The following is a 23152-nucleotide window of genomic DNA, read 5'->3' on the forward strand; positions in this document are numbered from 1 at the left end:
AGCTAGTAAGTGGTGGTAGAGTTGGAATATGAAACAGTCTACTCCTAGAGCCCATATGTAGAGATGGGGAATTCCCACCCCCACCCCCCCACCCGGCAAGGTGGAGGAAGAACTTTAGAAAAAACAGTTTGGGTAACAGTGCCAAATACCACAAGGACACAAGTGAAACTGGGAAGGATTTTAGATTTGGCAGTTATAAATTTTGGAAAGTGCACATTCCAAAAGAAGAGAGTCACAGAAACAGAAGCCAGATTATTGGTAATGAGATAGTGATTGGATGGAAAGAAGTTAGAAGTAGCTGGATATGTAGCATTTATGTAAGAAATCTGACCTCAAAGGTCAGATTTCTGGAGGTAACTTAGTAAGCCCTTAATCCATTGAGGCCAGTATACTACTCAGAATACAGTAGTTGCTTTAACAACCCCCAAATCTCTGTAGCCTAAAACCAGAGAAGTTTATTTCTTGTTTTCATTAGAGTCCAGTTAGGTTTATGAAGGAGGAGCACTGTTCCAGGTAGTCCTTCAGGAACCTAAGCTCCTAGCATGTGGGTCATCCTTTAAAACCTCAGAATCCTCTACTCAATCTGTGACTCTTAAAACTAGGAAAGAGTTTATAAATGAAAGAGGGGGAAAGGGAGAGATGACTAATGGCTAGGCTTAGAAGTGATGTACAGGGGATCCCTGGGTGGCTCAGCAGTTTAGCGCCTGCCTTTGGCCCAGGGCATGATCCTGGAGACCCAGAATCGAGTCCCGCATCAGGCTCCCTGCATGGAGCCTGCTTCTCCCTCCTCCTGTGTCTCTGTGCCTCTCTCTCTCTCTCTCTCTCTCACTCTCTCTATCATGAATAAATAAAATCTTTAAAAAATTTAAAAAGATAAGTGATGTACATACATTTACATTACATGTGTCCAACTATCACATGTTCACATGACCCCACTCTGACCAGAGGACTATCTAGGATATGTGCTATAGGTGTGTCGCCAGGAAGAAAAGCAAGCAGCTTGCCTTTAGCCTCTCTCTCTGAGCTCCTCTGCTACAACTCTGTTCTTCCTCTGCTTACTAGCTACATGGTATAGTGAAGAGATAAGTTGAGATGCTTAGAAACCCTAGTTTCTTTTCTACTTTTCATTTCAAAAATGAACTTGAAGTCCAGTCTTGGTATAGTCTGCCATCCTCTCCTGCCTCATCTCTCCTGACTGGCCCAGAGTTGGCCTCTGCCTGCAGTGCTAGACTTCTACTTCCAAGGAGACTGGTGGCCCTAAGCTGGCCCTGAAATAAGAGAAGTGATGGAGGGATCAAAGCAAATACAGAGGAAAAGAAAATCCCACTTACTGTGCTGACAGTACCAGGGAAGGCTACATTACTTGGTAAATGTGAATGAATAGGGGAGACAGGGAACAGTGGGTCCCCTAGAGAACACTTGCTCCTCCTAAACTTCTAGCTGATTGCAGGGCTTAGGAATATGGGTCCCTTGTTGCCAGATCTTCACATTTTTCAAGAAAAGTCAGAAATCTGGATTTTTATTTGAAAAATCATAATTAAAAAAAATGATCAAACAAAACACCCATGGGCCAAGTTCAACCAACAGGCAAACCATTTTCTGTCTCTAGATTTTGCAATATGACTCCAGGGACTCTAACCTCCTCACCACTATGCCCCATTATGCCACTCATAGAGCAATCAGAAGACCTCTGGCACTCTTGAATAACCAGTATCATAAGGAGGGAGGGAACTGGGGGCAGGGGGAAAATGCATTCTGAAGAAGCACCTCTGATAAACCTGACTTTGAAACAGCCTACCAGATGCTGGTATGCCAATGATGCCCAAAGTGCCAGAAAGAGGATGCACCTTCTAGATGCATGTAGTCTAGAACATTTCTAGGTTAGGCTAGAGATTGGGTATAAAGAAATCTTCCTCAGGGGAACCTCTACCTCACATTACCTCTGGGATCCTGGCATGCTATTGCCAAACTCTGTCCCACATCTGGGGTCCATCATACCCCAATTTATTCTGTGAAGTAATGCCACTCTGAGCCATTATGATCTCACCAAGTACTTAGAGAAGTGGACCCGTATATAAACAAATTTCAGAAAGCCAATAATGATTTATTGCCATGTGATACTGCATCTATGACATCTAGGCTTACAATCTTGACTTTTCTTCCTCCAATTTATTTTTTAAAGATAAAGATTTTATTATTTATTCATAGACATAGAGAGAGAGAGGCAGAGACACAGGCAGAGTGAGAAGCAGGCTCCATGCCAGGAGCCTCACGTGGGATTTGATCCCGGGACTCCAGGATCACGCCCTGGGCCAAAGGCAGGTGCTAAACTGCTGAGCTACCCAGGGATCCCCTCTTCCTCCAATTTAAATCTCAGTTGAAAAGAACCTTCTGATTAGGTCTGAGAAGGGATTCGCCAATGTAGAAAAGGGAAAGGCTAGAAAAAATTCTACTATTGAATTAGAATTAGATGCATTGATTACTATGGGGATTTTTAATATGTATACACAGTTATGGGAATGGTTACAGATGTTATATATGTGTGTATATTAATATATATGTATGTATGTGTATATACATAACTTTGTCTGCTGAAGGGGCCTGAGAACAATGACTGCCCAGTAGAAATGAGCATATTGCTCAAATAAAACTTGGCATCTAAATGTCATTTTTACTAAAAGGAACCAGAGCTCCTCAGTGGAATAGCTGTTTCCATCACTGGATTAGGAATAGCACACACCCACCCACCTTTTTTTTTGCCAGAAAATACAAAGATACTCAAAAGAATTACTGGAACAAAAGAGTAAGAGCCAGCTTGAAGGGGCCCTCACTGACCAAATCTAGAAAAATTTTAGCATATATAGTGGGCATACCACTGTCTAGCAACTGCAGAGACTCCATGTGGTTCTGTTAATGCCTTGATAGGGAATTTGAGGCCAACATTAAATTTGAAATATTTAAAATATTTAAAATAGATAAGTGCTGAGCTACTTTAGCAACATAAACAGTTGTATTGTCAGTGAAAGAGCCAGTAGTTAAAAAAAAATCACCTTACAGCCTATCCAAATTCCCATCTGAACATATACCAGCCATGCCTGACAGCTGGGCAGGTATGGTTAATGTATAGAGAGCCATATGCTCTTGAACTTTTTGATTCTACAGAGCAAGATGCTTATAATAAAATATGACCTATCACCAGTCCACAACAGATGCATCCAGAGTCTGTTTTTCAGTGCTCTCTGTCTTTATTCATAAATATGAAAGAACAATGGGTATTTGAGACACTACTCTCCACAGTCTCCTTTTTTGCTTGTTGGGACCAACACTGACCTCAAATGATCTCTCTACTACTGAGACATTCTCTAAGAATAAAGCCTATAACACTGAAGACTGCTGAAAAGCAGGACACTAAAGTGGTGTCTACATGCTACACAATGTTTAAATTGAACTAAAGATTAAGAATTAAAATATGCTTTTGCAATAATGACAAATGCACTGCTGCATCCAACCACATGTACTCTTGTGAGACAAGGCCCATAGGTATGGTCTAACTCAATTTAAATACTAGTTAATGTTAAGTGCTGTGCATGATAAGAAAAGTGATCAGTACCATTCTTTGGTCTTTTATTTCAAAAAGTTTTGTTCATTTAAAAGGAAGGCATGCTTGCCATGACTGAAAAATTCTTGGCTCAAATTGTTGAGACTCCTTCCTGGTTACACTCTGGAAAGTAATTTGGTACATCTTAGTGAACTTTTTTCGGTTTTTTTTTTTGTTTTGTTTTCTTCTTTTTCCTTTGAGGATATGTACGGAGCAGTTTTTATTTGGTCTTGTTTTTAATTAGCCAGTGGATAGCCCTTGAGTAGAGGAGTATAGATTGATTACTTATTCCACTTCCTGGACCTAATTTGGAAAACATAATCCCATGTAGTGCTATTAGGAAGTAATATAATGGAGTAAATGTCTCATTTAATAACGCATAATCCTTTTTGAAAGTTGCCTTTTCTCTCCTTGAGTGGGTCCAGTATTTTATGGAACTTATTGTGACTTATAAGAATGGATGGAACTTTGATGCACCATATATGTGACTATGACTGGCAAGGAAATTTGTCTGCCATGTGTTTTTCTTGAAGTTGTTTTCTGACCTCTTTCACTGATAAGGAGAGAAAAATATTGCACCTTCTGAAATAATCCAAATGGATTCAGTTCTTAATTACTTCCCTGTTTAGAAATATGCACAAAATGTGGGATTGCAACCCATTACATAAAATCATAACCATGGAGCCCATATTAACCCAAAGTTAATAAATACAAAGGGAAGAAGAGAAAGCTCATCCTTAAAATAGAATACCAGCCAACGTGTATAGAAGCAATGGTGAAAATAATCACTACTTGACAGTCAAACCATCACAGCAGCACTTGATACCAGCAGGAGTTGTCAATGAATATGAGGTTTGGTGGATGGAGATTTGAGGAAGAGGATAATTTCAGACCATCTTTTCACAAAAGATAGATTAAATACAAAGGGAGAGATAGCAGCTTTACGTGAGGAAAGCTGGCAGACACTAACTTGCCAGGTGATCATGATCAACATCTTAGTGGGACCAGTAAACATTGTGTGGCCATTGACATGATGCACTGAGAAGAGTCCAGCATCATTTCTGTGCTATCTCTGCCTAGAATATATGGCTCACATCTGGTGAGGAGGAAACATAAGACCAACTCTGGCTGGTGGCCATGCTATAGACCACTGTATTTTTTTAAGTTTTGTAAAGACATGAGGACAGGAAAAGACTGTTCCAGACTGAAGGAAGTTGATATGACATGATCACTAAATATAACACATGTTCCTAGGTTGGATGCTGAGCCAGAAAGGAAAATAAGACATTTGGTGGACAGTTGTTAAAATTTAAAATTTGGTGGATAGTTGTTAAAATTTGAATGGTTTATAGATGGGAGGGTAATGTACCAGTATTGATTTCCTGATTTTCAGAGGTCTGCACAGTGGCAATGTAAGGGAATATATAGTATTGTTTGGGAGAAGTATATCCCACAATATTAGTGGTAAGGGGAAATCTGGGTTTAAGGGATGAGGAAGTTCTTTGTTGTGTGTTTGCAATTTTTGGTAGATTTAAAACTATTAAAAACAAAACAAAAGGCTGGAAGAAAATAAAGCAAAATGGTAAGAGCAGCTGCCCTCTGAATACCAAGATTATGCTTGGTTTTTAAAATGTTTTGTTAAATTTTGCTATATTTTCCAGGTATTCTATAATAAACATGCATTTTTTTCGTTGATGAGGCATCATAATAGAGTACATAAAGTATACTCACTTGATTTCTTACTTGTGTATACATACTGGGTGAGACAGAACATTTCCAGCATGATGGAAGTTTCCTCTAGGTGGCTTCCCTGTTTATAGACCATCACCAGAAGTTTCCGTTATTCTAACTTCTGATATTTTACCAGCTCTTAAATTTCATATAAATAGAACCACAAAATTACATTCTCTTTTGTGTCTTGCATCTTTTGCTCAATATACCTGTGACCATCATTCATGTTATATCTACCAATAGTTTACTTCTTTTAAATGCTAGGAAGTATTCCATTATTTGAATAGATCGCAATTTATTCCCTTTCTTCTTGGTGAGAGTTGTTTTTCCAGTTTGGAGCTATTGTAATAAAACTTCTATGAACTCTTTTGAACATTTCATTTTGTGGAACCATGCACTTAGGAGAGGAATTGCTTAGATGTGGTATAGACCAGTGGTCAGCAAACTTTTTCTGTAAATAACCAGATAGTATTTTAGGACTTGCAAGCCATACATTCTATCTTAACTAGTCAACTCTGCCACAGACAATACCCATTTTCCAAGCCTTTTTAGATACTTGTAAGTTGCCTCTGGATATGCTCTGGATGCTGCTCTGGTATCTGCATTTGTTGCAGTTATTTTTGATCATGAAGCACAAGCATGAGGACAAAGGCAACATACTAAGGATGACAGGGCAAAATATAAAAATAAAATTAGTCTCTGATGGCATTTTTGAGCAGCTAAACCAAAGCCAGAAACTACCTACTTCAAAAATAATTTATATGTGATAAAAATAAAACCCTATTAAGATTCTGTGAGTTTAATTTTTTACTGGTAACTTAATGCGTTGCTAATAGATATTTTATTTATTTTTTTTTAAATAATAAATTTCTTTTTTATTGGTGTTCAACTTGCCAACATACAGAATAACACCCAGTGCTCATCCCATCAAGTGCTCCCCTCAGAGCCTGTCACCCATTCATCCCCACCCCCCACCCTCCTCCCCTTCCACCACCCCTAGTTCGTTTCCCAGAGTTAGGAGTGTTTATATTCTGTCTCCCTTTCTGATATTTCCTACCCATTTCTTCTCCCTTCCCTTCTATTCCCTTTCACTATTATTTATATTCCCCAAATGAACGAGAACATATAATGTTTGTCCTTCTCCGATTGACTTATTTCCCACAGAATAATACCCTCCAGTTCCATCCACATCAAAGCAAATGGTGGGTATTTGTCATTTCTAATGGCTGAGTAATATTCCATTGGATACATAAACCACATCTTCTTTATCCATTCATCTTTCGATGGACACAGAGCCTCCTTCCACAGTTTGGCTATTGTCGACATTGCTGCTATAAACATCGGTGTGCAGGTGTCCCATCGTTTCACTGCATCTGTATCTTTGGGGTAAATCCCCAACAGTGCAATTGCTGGGTCGTAGGGCAGGTCTATTTTTAACTCTGAGGAACCTCCACATAGCTTTCCAGAGTGGCTGCACCAGTTCACATTCCCACCAACAGTGTAAGAGGGTTCCCTTTTCTCCGCATCCTCTCCAACATTTGTGGTTTCCTGCCTTGTTAGTTTGCCCCATTCTCACTGGTGTGAGGTGGTATCTCATTGTGGTTTTGATTTGTATTTCCCTGATGGCAAGTGATGCGAAGCATTTTCTCATGTGCGTGTTGGTCATGTGTATGTCTTCCTCTGTGAGATTTCTGTTCATGTCCTTGCCCATTTCATGATTGGATTGTTTGTTTCTTTGGTGTTGAGTTTAATAAGTTCTTTATAGATCTTGGAAACTAGCCCTTTATCTGATACGTCATTTGCAAATATCTTCTCCCATTCTGTAGGTTGTCTTTTAGTTTTGTTTTAAGAGTCTTGAAGCTTAAAATTTTTTTTTTCATTTAATGGATAGAGATTAAGAACCTAACTTAGCTAAGAAAAAAATTTCAGTTTTAATTAATAAAAAGACTAAATAAAATGCTTATTTATGTCCTCTCTTTATTCTCAAAAGATCTAAAATCAGCCAAGATTATACTACACAGTAAGTTTAATTAGAAACCACAAGAAAGACACTGGCCAAAACTCAAAATTCATAATAAATCTGATTACAGCTTAAAACAGATTTCACTATGCATTATCTATAAACTCAAGTTTTGCTAAATTAAATACAGGCTATCATACTTTATTAAACTTAAAAGGATAAAATTTCCTTTCAGTTCTTCATAAAAACCAGCTGTCATTCAGAAGAGTCTGAGCATTTTTTTATCTGACTTTCTTTTCTTAATTTGCATTTAAAATAGTTTCTATCATATTTTATAATATACAGTATCTGTTCTCCCTTAGCCTCACTACTGCTGGTTTTTTTTTTATAATAATCTCTCTAAATTATTCTATCTTTACATTCATCTTGTCCTTCTTAAATGAATTCTTCCCCCACACTCCCTCCTTCATCTTCACATCCATCTAGCTATTCTTTCCAGTTGCTTTCTAATTCTTTCTTTCTTTCCATAATGGCATACCTAAGATTTGTTTATTCCCACCAACTGTTATAAATCTCAACCCAGTACTTACTTCTCTGTTGTTATTACACTGTTTTCTCTTATATTCTTGAGGGCTTCCATTTCTCCCTAAGATTCTTTTCATTATAGGGATATCAAGAGGATAGTATGTGAAAAAACATGGGGGAAAAATTCAAAACAACTTACCTTTGTAACACCAAGCATTGCTAAAGACGTTTGAGGAGTTCCAGGTGATACAAAAGCAAGAGGAGAATAGTCAGAGACATTGACTGATGGTTTCCAAAGAGTTTCAGTCTTATCTTCACTTGCAAAATTGTTCTCAGCAAATAAAGGTCTATCTTCTAGGCTCACAATGCCACATTTTGCCCTCTTAGCTCGCAGAAAAGCAGCCATTAGCTCTCTTAAGTTTGGTTTTGGGACAGCCTTGGTACCAAAACTTAAGTCTCCATCTGATGAAGGCCACGAATCATCAGTATCTGGTTTACTGGAAAGACTTTTAACCTTATCAACTGCAAGTATATTTGCTCCTTTTCCTACTAAAAATTCCACCATTTGCTCTTTGTTTTCATTTACAGCAACTAAAAGTGGTGTCAGGTCATCCTTGTTTTTTGCCTCTATATCTGCATTCTGTAAAAGCAGCTTCTCTGCTATTGATACATTGTCACCAAAGGCTGCATAATGGAGAGCGGTGTTACCCTTGTTGTCCTTAAGATTTGGATCAGCACCGTGTTCCAGCAGAATAGTTGCACATGCCTCTTCTTGGCATTGTACAGCCTTCATTAGAGCTGTCCTACTTTCATCATCACGGAGGTTGAGCTGGCATTTCCTCTCTACCAGGATAGTCACCACATCTACATGGCCATTGGCACAGGCCAAGTGGAGAGCAGTCCTGTTCATCTTGTCTCTATCATTCAAGTCATTTATCCCCAGCAACAGAATCCGCTGCACTTTCGCTGCGTTGCCCCCACTGGCAGCTTTGTGGATCTTTCTGAGATCTCCGACTCGGATGTGGTACCCGGGGCCCGGGTTGGCGAGTTTGGTACCATTCAGGCGCCGCGAGCCGGCCCTCCGCGGGCTGATGTTGAAGCCCAAGGGCAGCTCGCCCCTCTTACCCCTGAAGCTAAACATTTTCTTCATCGCAAAGCTTTCAGGCTTCACAGACACAGGTTTTAGCCGCCTCTACAGCTCAACACTTAGCGCTAGAAATAAGGCAAGCCGGCCTCGCGGCAACGTCCCAACAACTGAGCTCAAGGATTTAGAATCTTCCTACACAGAACAAATGTCACTAATAGATATTTTAATTCAGCTTCAGTTATTCAACAAACTAACACAGATTTGATGAATACTTGGATACACTATGATTCTGTTCTGCTTTTGTTTCGCTGAGTATTAAAAGGAGTTCACAACATGATTCCCACTTAAACTATAGTATCTTTCAAAGTAGAGAAATATATCGGTATTAAAAAATGAACACATGATACATAACCATCCCATTTCAAATAAATGATATGATAGTGACCAATTGATATTTCTAAATATAATTATTTTCTCTATTCTTTGTGGGAAAATAAATATTTCTTGCCTGGATATTGAAAAGGAGAAGACTGCTTCAGTCTAAAGATTGAGGTTGATGCCATTCACAAGTGAAAGGCAGCTACTCTCGTGGAGAGATTTAAGAGCTCCTAAAGGCCTGTGTAAGCAAAGTTAAATTACTTAGTCACATTTCTTCATGTTTTAAAAAGCCCACTGCTAAAACACTTCTTTGGGATTAGGGAATTATCCTGGAGTGGTCCTGGTTAAAGTAAATATCTTAGCCAGAAGGTGTAATATTAATAATCATCATTGTAGTTTATGTGCCATAGTGCTACCTGAAAGCAAGCTTCTGAAGGATTGAGGTGACAAAAAGGTAGAATTTGAGGGAGATTTGCAAAGAGAGGTTTAGAAGGAATTTTGAAAGGTTTAGGACATTCCCTGGGAAGCCAAGTATACTTGTCTACTCGGGCTGCCATAACAAAATACCACAGATTGGGTGGTTTAAATGACAGAAACTTATTTGCTCACAGTTGTGGAGAGTGGAAATCCATGATCAAGATACTGGCAAATTCACTTTCTGGTGAACTCTTCCTGGCTTGTAGATGGCCACTTTGTCACTATGTCCTCACATAGTCTTTCCTTGGTGCCTGTGCAATGGGACAGATGGAGAGCAGGCTCTCTGGTGTCTCTCTTACAAGGGCACTAATCCTCTTGGATCAGGGCCCCCCTTTAATGACCTCATTTAGCCTTAATTACTTCCTTAGAGGCCCTATCAACAAAATCAGCCACATGGGTATTAGGGCTTCAATATATGAATATTGGGGGGAAGGACACATTCATTCCATGACACCAGGAAACAGAATGAGGTGCTAAATGTTGAAGGGAAGGAGCAAGAGAAAAATCATACAGAAGCCATGTGACATGAAGACATGGTCACTGGCTTGGAGCCCAGTGTTCTGGTCAAAGCCTTACCACCAACTTGTTGTGTCTTGGGCTGTGTGGTTCAACTGCTTTGCGTATCTTCAGTTAAAATGAAAAAAGCAAGTGGGAGATCTCTACAGTCAAACATATAGTGAGGTAGATGTGGAAAGAGGCAGTATGGCTCTTAGATCAGGGAAACAGATCCCTGGTACTGGCCCCATGCATCAGGACTCAGGGTCCTGGAATGCCTTCCTTCAAGGAAGCCCCCCCCCAACCCGCCCTAAGCCTGGCACTTGTTGGGACTAGCCATGCCATCTGTACTTGGTGTGCCAACCCCAGATATGGCCATTTTCTTTTCTGGGAGCACTTTCCAGCTCTCCTCCTCACATGTAGGGTAGACTAGAAGCCCTATGGAGCTCTGGAATTCATACTCAGGAGTCAGCCTGGGGCCTCATAGAGGTACAAAGTCACAGGAAGCAGCTTGAAGAGCAGGTTACTACCACTGCCTGCCACAGTGATTCTTTTACAGGATCACATGAGATTGGGCCACCAAAATAGTACTGAGACACTAAATTTGGGCTGACTCTCACTTATATAGGACACAGGACAAAGAATCTTAACATCCACTGATTGGAAGATAAACAAGTACCCCCATTATTTTAAGTCTTCATCAGTAAATCTCTAATTCCCATGGGTCCATGAATTTTGTAATACAATTTCTAATTGAACTGCTTATATAGACAGGCAACCTACAAAAAAATTTTCCCAAGGCCCATGTACCCTGGGGGTAGCTCTAGAAAGAGGCATACCTATGTTAGTTACAATTTGTCTGACACTATATCTGGTTAAGAAATTAGAGGAATCAAAGTAGATAAGAATTAATGGAAGGTTTCCAAAAGGGGAAATCCTGGCAGCTAGAAGATTACTCAATCTTTGGGAAAAGGAAAAGCAATTCAGAACCTTTATGAGCCTTTGTTTCTTTTAAATAACACTAAGGACAATAAATGAAATTGAATCTCATGACTTAAAATTACTGAATGCTGAGTTCTTCAGCGTTAATCACATGTCAGATGTCTGGGTACTTATTCATTGCTCTATAAACAGCCCCCTAGTCCTAATCTTTTTTTTCCTTCCTAGTCCTAATCTTGAGAGTTAAACTGTAGAGCAGTCTCTCCTCTTATAAGACAGATGCAATTGAAAAAGCAGCTAGGCAGTTCTTAGTGGGTCATTTCTAGGACTTCATTGGACTGGTACATCAGTGTTTTTGGTGCCCTTGTGGCCTTTGGACACAAGGCCAGTTATCAGTTGATTACCTTTCAGCTCCAATCTACCCTTTGTTACCTGTTCTGCCATATTGGAGAGAGACCATTTAAGCATTTCTCCTTTGCAGCAAGCATGATGTTAAGTTTTGTCAGTAAAGTTCTGTAGAGGGACATTGCAGGAGGGAAGGGGCTTCTCTTCCTGGTGCCAGTGTGTTCACCTCATTAGACAATTGCATGTGCATGGTTTTTCCTGCTGTGCCCAGTGGGCCAGCAACATGTGCCATCTGCTAGTGAAACTCTCCCCCTACCACCTATCTCAGAAAGCTGTGCAGCAGAATGCCTCTGGTGGGGGTCCTTTCTATTACAGGCTACCCCCAGCTCACTCTCCTTTGGACCTCTAGAGTTCACTTTCCAAAAATGTTAGCAAATCCTCATTTTCTAATGCTAAACTTACAGCACTCATTGTGTGAACATTTTCGGTCTGCAGAAATTCTGCAAATGGTTTAAAAAGGGAAAAATAGAAATGAGCTTTAGGGAACACTTACATTTCTCAACATATTTGCACCATTTTTATTCCCCAGAGGAAGAAAGACTAAGAGAAATGAAGGCAGGGTGGCACATGCTGCAGAGGTAGAGCTTGGCAAATTGATTATTAATCTGGCTCTTAGGATACCTGAAGATTCTGGCACCTACCTAGATGCCAAGATCAGTTAGGAACACTTTTTATGAATCAGGCACTGTTTTAAAGATTACTAGAACAATCATTTAATTCTCACCACCACCATATGAGGACAGTCTCCAACTAATAGCCTTGTTCTAAATGAGGTTGAATAACTCGGTTGAGGTCTACAAATGGCAGAGCTTGGATTTCAACCAGGATATTCTGGCTGTAGAAAATATACTCTTAACCAACTGTGCTAAAGTAACGAACTTGGTGGTTAAGCTTAGAGTGTCCCTTTGGAGGGAATTCCTCAAGACAGCCCTTAAAAACAAAACAAAACAAAGCAAAACAAACCCCATAGTAGCTTAACTATTGTTTTTCATTACACTACAACCCATAACTTATTGAACCCAAATATCCACTTCCTTCACTTGGCATCCAAACACTAAAATGTTAGAGATATCACAAAACCAGACGTCATACAGAATTTAAACTCATGATCATCAATCTCAAAGGGACACCGAACCCTCCCCCTCTACTGTTTTCCTCATCATAAGCTCACGTTCTCATATTCTGAGGCATTTCAACTTTCTCTTCATCCCTCAAACTTCTCCCACCATCTTCTCAACAGCCGTCTTCCCCCCTACCTTGCCTCATTTTTAACTGAAAAGTAGAAGTCATCAGATAAGAACCTTATCTTCCCACAGTGGAATCCAAAGGCCTTCCTGCATTTGCAAACGCGTTTTCTTCCTATCACAATGGGAGAAAGGCCTTCCTTCTAACAATGGTGGGTTCTTCCACCATACTCAGGTCATATCCACTCTCTACTGTGTCAGGAGTTCACTCTTTCAATCTTCCCTCTTTTTTCTGTATTCCTGTAGTAATGTTCTCTCTCTGCTTGATTGATACCATCAGTATTTCATATGCTGTAGTATCTCACATCTTAACAAAGAGATTCTATTTTGACCCTATAGTCCATTCCATTGCTCTGTTCTCATCCACAGCAAACCTTCTGGAAAAGGCTATATTCACTTCGTCACTTGACATGCTCACCCAGTCCAGTTTTCTTTTGTCCTACAATCTCTAAATGAAACTGAACTAGTCAAGTCCCCAGTAAATTCCACATTTTTCAAATCCAGTGGCTTATTTGCAGAAACTTATTCATTTAACTTGGTGACCTTTGTCATTGGCTACTTTTTCAAATCCTTTTCCTATCTTAGTTTCCCTGATAGTATATTTTCTTGGTTTTCATATCAGCCAGACTGGCTACATAGACCATGGATTGGGAAACATTTTCTAGATTCCAAATAGTAATATTTTAGGCTTTGCAGTCCACACAGGACTCTGTTCCATGTTCTTTTCTGTATCTTTAGGTTTTTTTTAAATAGCACTTTAAAAAATATAAAAAATCATTCTTAGTTCATGGGCAACATAAAAAACAGACTACAGACCAGATTTGGCCTATGAGTTATAGTTTACCAATCCCTGGCTTAAACAACAAGCATTTAATTCTTGCTTATGTTTTACCTTAATCATGGGTCAGGTGAGGGTTCTGCTCATTTTAGTGACTCTGGATTCAGGCTTATTGAATAGCCACCATCTCAAACATGATAGTCACTATGCCAGAAGGGGTGAAATGAGGGTTCTGGAATGTTCCATATCAGCAGTGCTGATTCATAACTCATTGGCTGGAAGTAGTCACATGGCCCACCCAACCATAAGAAGGCTCTGAAATTCAGCCCTGATGGTGAACATCACTAATCAGAGTCACATTTTTGGAAGGCAGTTCTCCATAGGTCTCTCCTATTTCTGCATGCCTTACAAGCAGAGCACTGACAGCTTTTGTTCTAGACCACCTTTGCAAAGATGTCTTTACAGCAAAAAGCCATGAAAGATAGAAGCTATGCCTCATTCTGGAGCATAGTTTGTTTACTGTTCAATATAATAATGTGTTTCCAAGACAACAGATGGGCTAGTTTACTTGGAACCCATTAAAAATATTCCCTAAGCTCTGATCTGAGTTCCTCACCTATGATACAAGCCCATTGTGTGTGCAACAACTATATATAACCCCCATTGGATTTGGGGGCAGAAGGGACCGAGTGAACATGAAGTTTCCCATGAAACCATAGCAGGCTAAGTCAGAAAACAAAGAAGGTCCTCATCCTCATGGGCCTTATATAAGAGTGGGGCCAATTTCATTCTTGGCACTTTATCATAAAGGTCTTTCTTAAACTTCCCTATAAGTTATTCTCTACCACATTATCCCAATTCCTTCTTAGATGTTATAAAAATTTGAAACATAAATTCTGTCTTAATTGTCCATTTCCCTTCTCTTGAATGTAAGCTTCCTAAAAGTTGACATCACCATCTTCAGTGCCAAGAACAGTGGTCTGGCACAATGGCTACATTGAAGGAAGAGAGGATGGAAGAGAGAAAGAAAATTAATGTGGGTGCCCCCAATCTACAACAGGTCTGAGTACTTCTCTCAAACTCCAGAATCAAAATGTATTCAGAGGGGTTGGCCAAAGGGACAGCAAAGCCTAGCCTTCAGGAAAGGTTAGTCAATGAGAGTTAATCCAGATGTAGAGATCTTTTTCCATCAGAACAAGAACACTTGCATGCTGAACTGTATCCCTGAATAGAGCTAAGTTTCTCCCTTGAATGGACAGGTATGGATATAGATCTTGGCTGGTCCTTTGCTGGAGCCCTTTCAGCCTGCATGGCAAAGCCAATCCTGACAATACAAGGAAAAGGCCCGGGTATCAGCTTTGACAGGTTAGGGAGGATGGAGGCAGGCAGTTTGTCTTTAATTTGCCTCTCTCTCTTAGCATGGCTTTTGTAAGGTTCCCTCAGTCTGTACTTTCTGTGGATTTTATTTCCAATCTAGTGACTCTTGACAATTTTTAGGTGAAAAGTCACACATCTACCTCTCCTTGCCCTGCCACATTTGGAGGGGAGACAAAAAGGGCCATTCTTGTAAAAATATGTGGTTTTGTTCTAATTATTATTATCTCTTTCCAAAATTCAGTTTCTCCTGTTTATTTTTGTTCTCTTCTGCTCTCTTGGTGTTCTCATCCTTTTCTCCTTTTGCTTTTCACATTGCCAGCTTTCTTTGTGATTTCACCTGAAATAGCATTACCCTGACTGTTGACATTTTCAATATCTCTTTTCTTACTTGAATTTTAGGTCTTGCAAACTGGATTGGGGAGAATGACAACAATTTTTACTTATTTACTTCAAATTGCAGCAATAGTTCAAAAGGTCTTGAATTTCTAGAGCAAGGTGAGGTATTGTTTTATTAATTCAACCACTTAATACAGACAGAAGAATTTGTTGGCTTTTGAATCAATGTGGCAAATGGAAGACTCAATTTCTTTTCTTGAAATGAACTAATTAGGCAAATGTTTACTTCAGTAATGAAGGGCAAATGTGAGCTATGCACTTCTGGTGCCTTGGAATTAATTTCCGTATTAGTTAAAACAGTGATTCTCAAAAAGGTATTCCTACAGAGTAGTTTCCCAATGAAATGGGCTAATGTATTCTAGTGCTCAACTTTTAACAGTAGTATTTTCCCATAAAATTATGTGGGGGGGAAAGTAGATGAACTGTTTTCTTAATTTTAATATTTTTCTCCCATAAATAGTGTTCATGCATGTGGAAGCTGTCACTGCTTATCTGTTAACAAAAGTCAGTAGATGTGACCACATTTAATGCATTAATAGTAGACAGATATTTACAGAAAATTCTGTTATCCTGCTAAATCTTTTGCATTCTTTTTCCAAATACATCATTTCACACATCTGAAATGGTTCCTGGCTTCACAAGGAAATAAATTCAATATTTGTGGATCTCTAAAATAAATTCTTTGATTTCTGGTTGTTTTACTATCTAAACAAAATTATCACTTTCTATTCCAGACTATGACACAGATCAGTTCTCCTCATAATAGCAAAATTATGAAGTGTTTATTATTCAGTCTTAGAGAAACCCTCATACTGCTACTTCTACATTCTCCAAAATTCATTAGCTAACCTGGTTAGCCCAATGGGGACTCCTAAATCAATGCTAAACAAGGCCAAATTCTAATACAAGATTGTACCTTCCACTATCTCTTGGACTTTCTCATTTGGTTTTTCCACTTAAAACTGCAGAGTCAGAATGTTTCTTTCTGTATATGTTGATTTGAAAAAATGATTGTTCTAGGAAAACCTGGCTGAGTTAATGGCAATGAACATCTATCTACTAGGGTTCTTTCTTTGTGCTGAGTATGGATGGATTTCCATATTAATCATTATTACCAGTTTCTCTCTCTCTCTCTCCTTCTCTCTCTCCTTCTGTACGTATGTGTGCCTGTGTGTGGGTGTGAGTGTATTGATTGAATGACCTATCATTCAACCTCAGGTCAACAAAGTGATTTAAATTACTATTTCTGTGGACCCATTTAAGATGAAAACATATAAATCAAGTGCTGTGAAATAATAAAAGAAACATCATTCATCACACTGTTAGTGTGCAGTAATGAGGCAGGATGCTGAGTTTGGGTTAAGAGGAAAAGAGCTGTCTTATAGCATATGCGACATATGGAAGCTGTGTGCTCAAGTGTTTGTGATATAGATCATCTTGCAGGAGACTTCATGCCTCCACTGAGAGCAAACACTTGATATTTATGACCCATCTGTCAACTCAGAGTTTACTTTGGTTTTTATGTTCCCAGTTCTCCCAATCTTGGTGGCCGTGAGAAAGTGAAGCATAATTGGTTTCCATGGAGATATTATCACTTTTTGCATGTTATAGTGCAGCTGAACCCTTTAAACCCTTGTTTTCATGTTTAAATGCATCAGTAAATTGTTTAGATTACCTTTTCCCAAATGGACTTCATGTCCAGATTGTTGTTACTTTTCCCAAAGATTTAGTTGCTTGTAATATTATAAGAGGAAAGGAGCTAACTTGCTTGTATTGAAATAGATAACCAAGACAAGATAGCCAAGAACTACATGAAAAATAAGTACCAGTAAATGTACTGACCAAGTGCCAACTACTCTTACTTATCCAACTAAAATTGTATACCACATAACAATTGAGAGATGAAAATTTCATTAGGTTTTCTGGTTATTTTCTACAGTTATGTTTGTCACTAAATAACTGCCACTTTTTTGCCACGTAACAAGACAGTTGTGATAGGGAGTGTGAAAATAAAGTGGGTTTCATACAGTGTCTATACCAGGAGTTCTGAAAAATAAAGGGTAAATCTTAACCTCAAAAGTGGTGCTTAGGTTAAGAGAAGTGTGTCCTCTGTGTTCTCTGAGGCAGTCCCCAGATGCTTCTATTCCTCTGCTTACTACATTAACCTTGACATTTTTTATTATGGCCCATGGATCCTCCTCCTGTATTATTTGAGTGATTTAGCCCACAATCATGGGTTCTGTGGATCATAGGTAGTTTTGTGGTTTTTCCCCCAAACATCCTGGCAGAGCTATACATTCACATTCCTAACTGGCCCAATGGCCTTCCAGAGGCCACTTTAGGCACTTCAAATGCAATATGACCAAATCTAAACTCTACCTTCCTCCTTCCTAAATCAGCTTGCCTTCTCTTATCCTTTGCCTCTGGGAATGGCTCCACCAAACTCCCAGTGTCCAAACCAGCCTTCTTCCTTGCATTCTACTCCATTGCTTTAGCCAAGGCCCTTGTCACCTCTTACTTGATCTACTGCAATGGCATCCTTACTAATTCCCTGTCTTTAATCTTACATCACACTAATCAATCCCTCAAAATCTCTCTCTAGTATGCATATTGCTATAAGCTTTTACCTTGATAAAAATTCTTCAAGATCTTACCATCAACTTGGACAAAAATCCAACTCTATTTACAGTCCACCAAATTCTGCATAAATTTAAACCTTAGTTCTCAAATCAGCACCATCTTCTTAATTGTACTGCTTTTAAAATGTTAGTGTTTTCACATTTTATTAAAAAAACACATACATACAGTTTTAAGAATCAAGTAGTACAGAAGGTCTATAATTAAAAGCAAATGTTCTTTCCCTGATCCTGTCCTCCCCTGGTCCAGATCCCCAGGGCAAGCACTTTTCAGCACTAGTTTCTAATTCTTCTGGTGTTCACCTGTGTATATTTAGAAAATATACTTTCACTATCATTTTTTTGCTTAGCAACTTTAGGGATCCCGTTACCTGCATTCCCCACCTCCTCCTAATACAGTTACATCACCTATGTGTACCTCTACCTTTTTTAACTTCAAGTAATTAAACTATTTCTTATAGAATCAATTCTAGATATTTCCTTTCCACCCTTCAGACTATAAGGATAATAGTCTTCCTACCCTTTCCTTCCCTTCTCTCCATTTCTCTCGCCTTCCCAAATTTTGTCAAATGTGCTTTTACTTTTACAATTTGTATATGCTATTCTGTAATAAGAACTGTTTTGTTCCTTTCCTGTAGGAAGATTTTTCAAGTTTTAAATATCAATGACATATTTACATTATCATGCCCATGTGAATATTCACTGCAGGGCTGTGTTACGACACAGCTTTTATTTTCCAAAATACTAATTGCCTTGCTAGCATTTCCTCCCTTTATCACATTCTTAAGTTCATCCAGCATCTCAACAGTACTGTGTGGTCTATGGATTTTCTTTTTCTCCAGATCTCCCTTCTGGGTTGTCCCATTTTCCTGCTGCAGTCTGGACTGCTTTTCTCTAGGCCTGCTGCATTCTGTCACTCTGGAACCTTTATTGTTCAACTTAGTAGGAGCCATTGTTTTCTGGATCCCTTCCTTTGTTTACTATCTCATTTGGCTGGAACAGGAGTAACTTCCTAAGAAGTAGTACATAGTGCATGAGAAATAGAATTTCTGCATCCTGGCATATTTACTAACATATTTACTGGTTCCTCATACTTGACTGATAGTGTGGCTTGTATAACATTCCAAGTCCTAAATAAATTTCCTAGCACATTAATGGTATTGATCCCCCTGATTCAGACATTTAGAATTGCTTAAAGCCCATCTTATTCTTCCTTTTGTGTAAGAGTTCTATAGTTTTCTTCATGGATCTTTTGGATTATCCCTTTATCCTTGGTTCTATTAAATTTCACATTGTTGTGTGTAAGTGTAGGAGGTTCTTATGTTTTGCTTGTTGCATTTTTTTTATTATGCTAGACATAGAATAGAGCCTTTCAATTAGAAGATTGGAGAAAATTGTTTCTTTGATAATTTCTCTCTAATTTCTATATTATCTATGTAAACCCCATTCTTTGGATGTTGTACTTCTGATTTCATTTATATGAAATTCTAGAAAAAGCAAAACTATCATGACAAAAAGCAGATCAGTGGACACTTAGGGCCCCGGTAGGCAGATGGGATTGACAATAAGGGGATATGAGGGAACATTTTGAAAGATGAAAATGTTTTATATAATGATGATGGTGGTAGTTTCATAAATGCATGTATTTTTCAGAGTTCATCTAACTGTGCACTTAATATTAGGAAATTTTAAGGTACATTATAACTCAAGGAAAATAACCTTTTAAGAAAGGAGATGAGTCAAAACAGAGTAAGAAGCATAATGAGATCTACAGCATGATATCGGTGTAAATTAAAAGTAAATTTGATAAAGGAGGAAAGACTATCCACTGGAAGAAAGACAGTCTCTTCAATAAATGGTGCTGGGAAAATTGGACATCCACATGCAGAAGAATGAAACTAGACCTCTCTCTTTCACCATACACAAAGATAAACTCAAAATGGATGAAAGATCTAAATGTGAGACAAGATTCCATCAAAATCCTAGAGGAGAACACAGGCAACACTCTTTTCGAACTCGGCCACAGTAACTTCTTGCAAGATACATCCACGAAGGCAAAAGAAACAAAAGCAAAAATGAACTATTGGGACTTCATCAAGATAAGAAGCTTTTGCACAGCAAAGGATACAGTCAACAAAACTAAAAGACAACCTACAGAATGGGAGAAGATATTTGCAAATGACGTATCAGATAAAGGGCTAGTTTCCAAGATCTATAAAGAACTTAATAAACTCAACACCAGAGAAACAAACAATCCAATCATGAAATGGGCAAAAAACATGAACAGAAATCTCACAGAGGAAGACACAGACATGGCCAACAAGCACATGAGAAAATGCTCTGCATCACTTGCCATCAGGGAAATACAAATCAAAACCACAATGAGATACCACCTCACACCAGTGAGAATGGGGAAAATTAACAAGGCAGGAAACCACAAATGTTGGAGAGGATGAGGAAAAAAGGGAACCCTCTTGCACTGTTGGTGGGAATGTGACCTGGTGCAGCCACTCTGGAAAACTGTGTGGAGGTTCCTCAAAGAGTTAAAAATAGATCTGCCCTATGACCCAGCAATTGCTCTGCTGGGGATTTACCCCAAAGATACAGATGCAATGAAATGCCGGGACACCTGTACCCCAATGTTTATAGCAGCAATGTCCACAATAGCCAAACTGTGGAAGGAGCTTCGGTGTCCATCGAAAGATGAATGGATAAAGAAGATGTGGTTTATGTACACAATGGAATATTACTCAGCCATTAGAAATGACAAATACCCACCATTTGCTTCAGCATGGATGGAACTGGAGGGTATTATGCTGAGTGAAATGAGTCAATCGGAGAAGGACAAACATATGTTCTCATTCATTTGGGGAATATAAATAATGGTGAAAGGGAATAGAAGGGAAGGGAGAAGAAATGGGTAGGAAATATCAGAAAGGGAGACAGAACATAAAGACTCCTAACTCTGGGAAATGAACTAGGGGTGGTGGAAGGGGAGGAGGGCAGGGGGTGGGGGTGAATGGGTGGCAGGCACTGAGGGGGGCACTTGACAGGATGAGCACTGGGTGTTCTTCTGTATGTTGGCAAATTGAACACCAATAAAAAATAAATTTATTATTAAAAAATAAAAAGTAAATATAGCATACTCAGAAATTGACTATCATTCAGCCATAAATAGAAAAGAAGTATTGACTCATGCTATGACATGGATGAAACTTGTTTTCAATTATACAAAATGAAAGTAGCCAGATACAAAAGAATTATTAAGAATAGAGAAATTCATAGACACAGATTTGCCATTTCCAGGGCCTGGAGGAGAGGGAATCAGAGTGACTGATTAATGGATATAAAGTTTCTGGCATGGGGTGATAAAAATTTTCTAGAATTAGGTAGCAATGATGGTTGCACAACACTAAATGCACTAAATGCTACTGAATTGCATATGACATAACATTGTTAAAATGGTAAATTTTGTGTTATCTATATTTCCCACAATAAAACTAAGTGCATATATACTGTTTTTCCACTTGCAGCACTGATGAGGTAACCTACTAGACCAAATTTTCCATCATGGAAAACTATAAAAACAGTATACATGTACTTTTGGTGGGGGGGGGGGAGGAAGCTTTTGAATCTGGTCATCAAAAATTGGCTAAGGCAGGCAGAACATGAGGCAGCGTAGGTATGATAGACTTTCAGATGAATCCCAATGATCCTTGTTTCATGGTATTCATGCCTTTGAGTAATCCTCCCAAGTGTGACTTGTGATTTGCCAATAACTAGTATATTGCAAAGGCTGTCCTTTCTGTGATTCTATTACATAGGACTATAACTTATCATCCTACCAGCTGAGTCTATTATGCTCTCAGCTTGTATACTTTGAAGAAAGCGCTGGATTAGCCCGTAAGGCAAGGAACTGAGGACATTCTATGGACAAAAGCTAGCCAGTAAGGAAAGCCCTCTGTCTAATAGCCTGCAAGGAACTAACACCTTCTAACAACCTTTGAATGAGTTTGAAGTAGATTCTTTCCTGATCAAACCTTGAGATGAAATTCTACCCCTAGCTGATACCTTAGTTGCAGTCTCATGAGAGAGCTGGAAGCAGAGGACTCAGCTAAGCCATGTCTGGACTCCTGACCCCGAGAACTGACATAATCTGTCTTAAGTCTCTAAGTTTATGATAATTTATTACACAGCAATAAATAATTAAGAGTAAAGGACAAAGTAAAGGACAATATACTAGGTGAGCTGGACTGTCTTTGTCCTCCTTTCCCTTAGGGAATTGCTTGTTTTTAATGCAAAAGATTGAGGCTGAGAAGAAAATAACTGCCTAGAAATTTTTCCAGTTAGAAGTCAAAAATGAATGCAAGATTAATAAGGCAGCCAAACTTGAAGGACTAAGATCCTAAAGTAAAGGAAGCCACAGAAAAGTGAGTCCAACATTCTGCATCATTCTATACTACATTTTTCCTCAAAGAATTTGCCACATCATAAACTACTCTGGGTCAAGAGGCCAAGAAATTAAGCAGAAAATAGTTACTAAATGGCTACTTGATGGAACAAGAGTTTAGGGGAGGTAAAATTGCAGGTAAGGATAAGACAAGGAAGAGGGACCCTGGTAAATATTTCATGTTTTCAGCTGAGACTCTTATAAACTCCCAAGACCTAGATGAACAGAATGACCAGTTCTCAGAAAGCCTGGAATCCTGCTTGAATCATCTCAAGCCCTGATTAGATCAAATTTTTGCCTCCAGTTTCTCTCCTAAAAGGAAATTAAATCATCTCTAGGGGAGATAAAATCACCCACAGTTGATATAGTATTTCATATAAAATGCCCAGCATTCAATCAAAGAATACCAGGCATGGCAGGAAACAGGAAAAATAACTTATTATCAAAAGATAAAACAACAGAAACAGATAATCCAGCAGATAGATAAAGAATAGAGAATTTTGCCATAATACTGGAATCTAAAGTCAAATGGAAATTCTATATCTTAAAATTCCTTTTACCGATTTTAAGAATAAGAAAAAATTCACAGCAGAAAAAAAAAAGAACTGGAACTTCAAGCCATTTGAAATGATCCACAATTCAAACCACAAAAAATAAGGATGGAAAACACAAAAAT

The 23152-nt window shown here is 38.7% G+C and overlaps 1 protein-coding gene and 1 long non-coding RNA gene across 11 annotated transcripts in view; one reads left to right on the top strand and one right to left on the bottom strand.

Moving 5' to 3' along the window:
• LOC112669444 (ankyrin repeat domain-containing protein 26-like) overlaps positions 1 to 9107 on the bottom strand; it is a 95483-nt gene extending 86376 nt beyond the window's left edge. For 5 of the 6 annotated variants that reach the window (XR_007405997.1, XR_003142258.3, XR_007405996.1 and 2 more), the window contains exon 1: positions 8014 to 9107. Coding sequence is in view for 1 of the 6 variants with exons in the window: in XM_025462564.3 (XP_025318349.1) it covers positions 7175 to 7189; positions 8014 to 8964 (966 nt within the window). In the remaining 5 variants the exon portion in view is untranslated. Of the gene's footprint in view, positions 1 to 6309; positions 7190 to 8013 lie in introns of those variants that run through there. The other variant, XM_025462564.3, reaches the window with a different exon arrangement.
• Positions 1 to 23152, top strand: part of LOC112669448 (uncharacterized) — a 362442-nt gene that overhangs the window by 294078 nt on the left and 45212 nt on the right. The window lies entirely within an intron of this gene.

The sequence above is a fragment of the Canis lupus genome, chromosome 25 (assembly GCF_003254725.2).
Source record: "Canis lupus dingo isolate Sandy chromosome 25, ASM325472v2, whole genome shotgun sequence".
In the NCBI taxonomy this organism is placed as follows: Eukaryota; Metazoa; Chordata; class Mammalia; order Carnivora; family Canidae; genus Canis; species Canis lupus.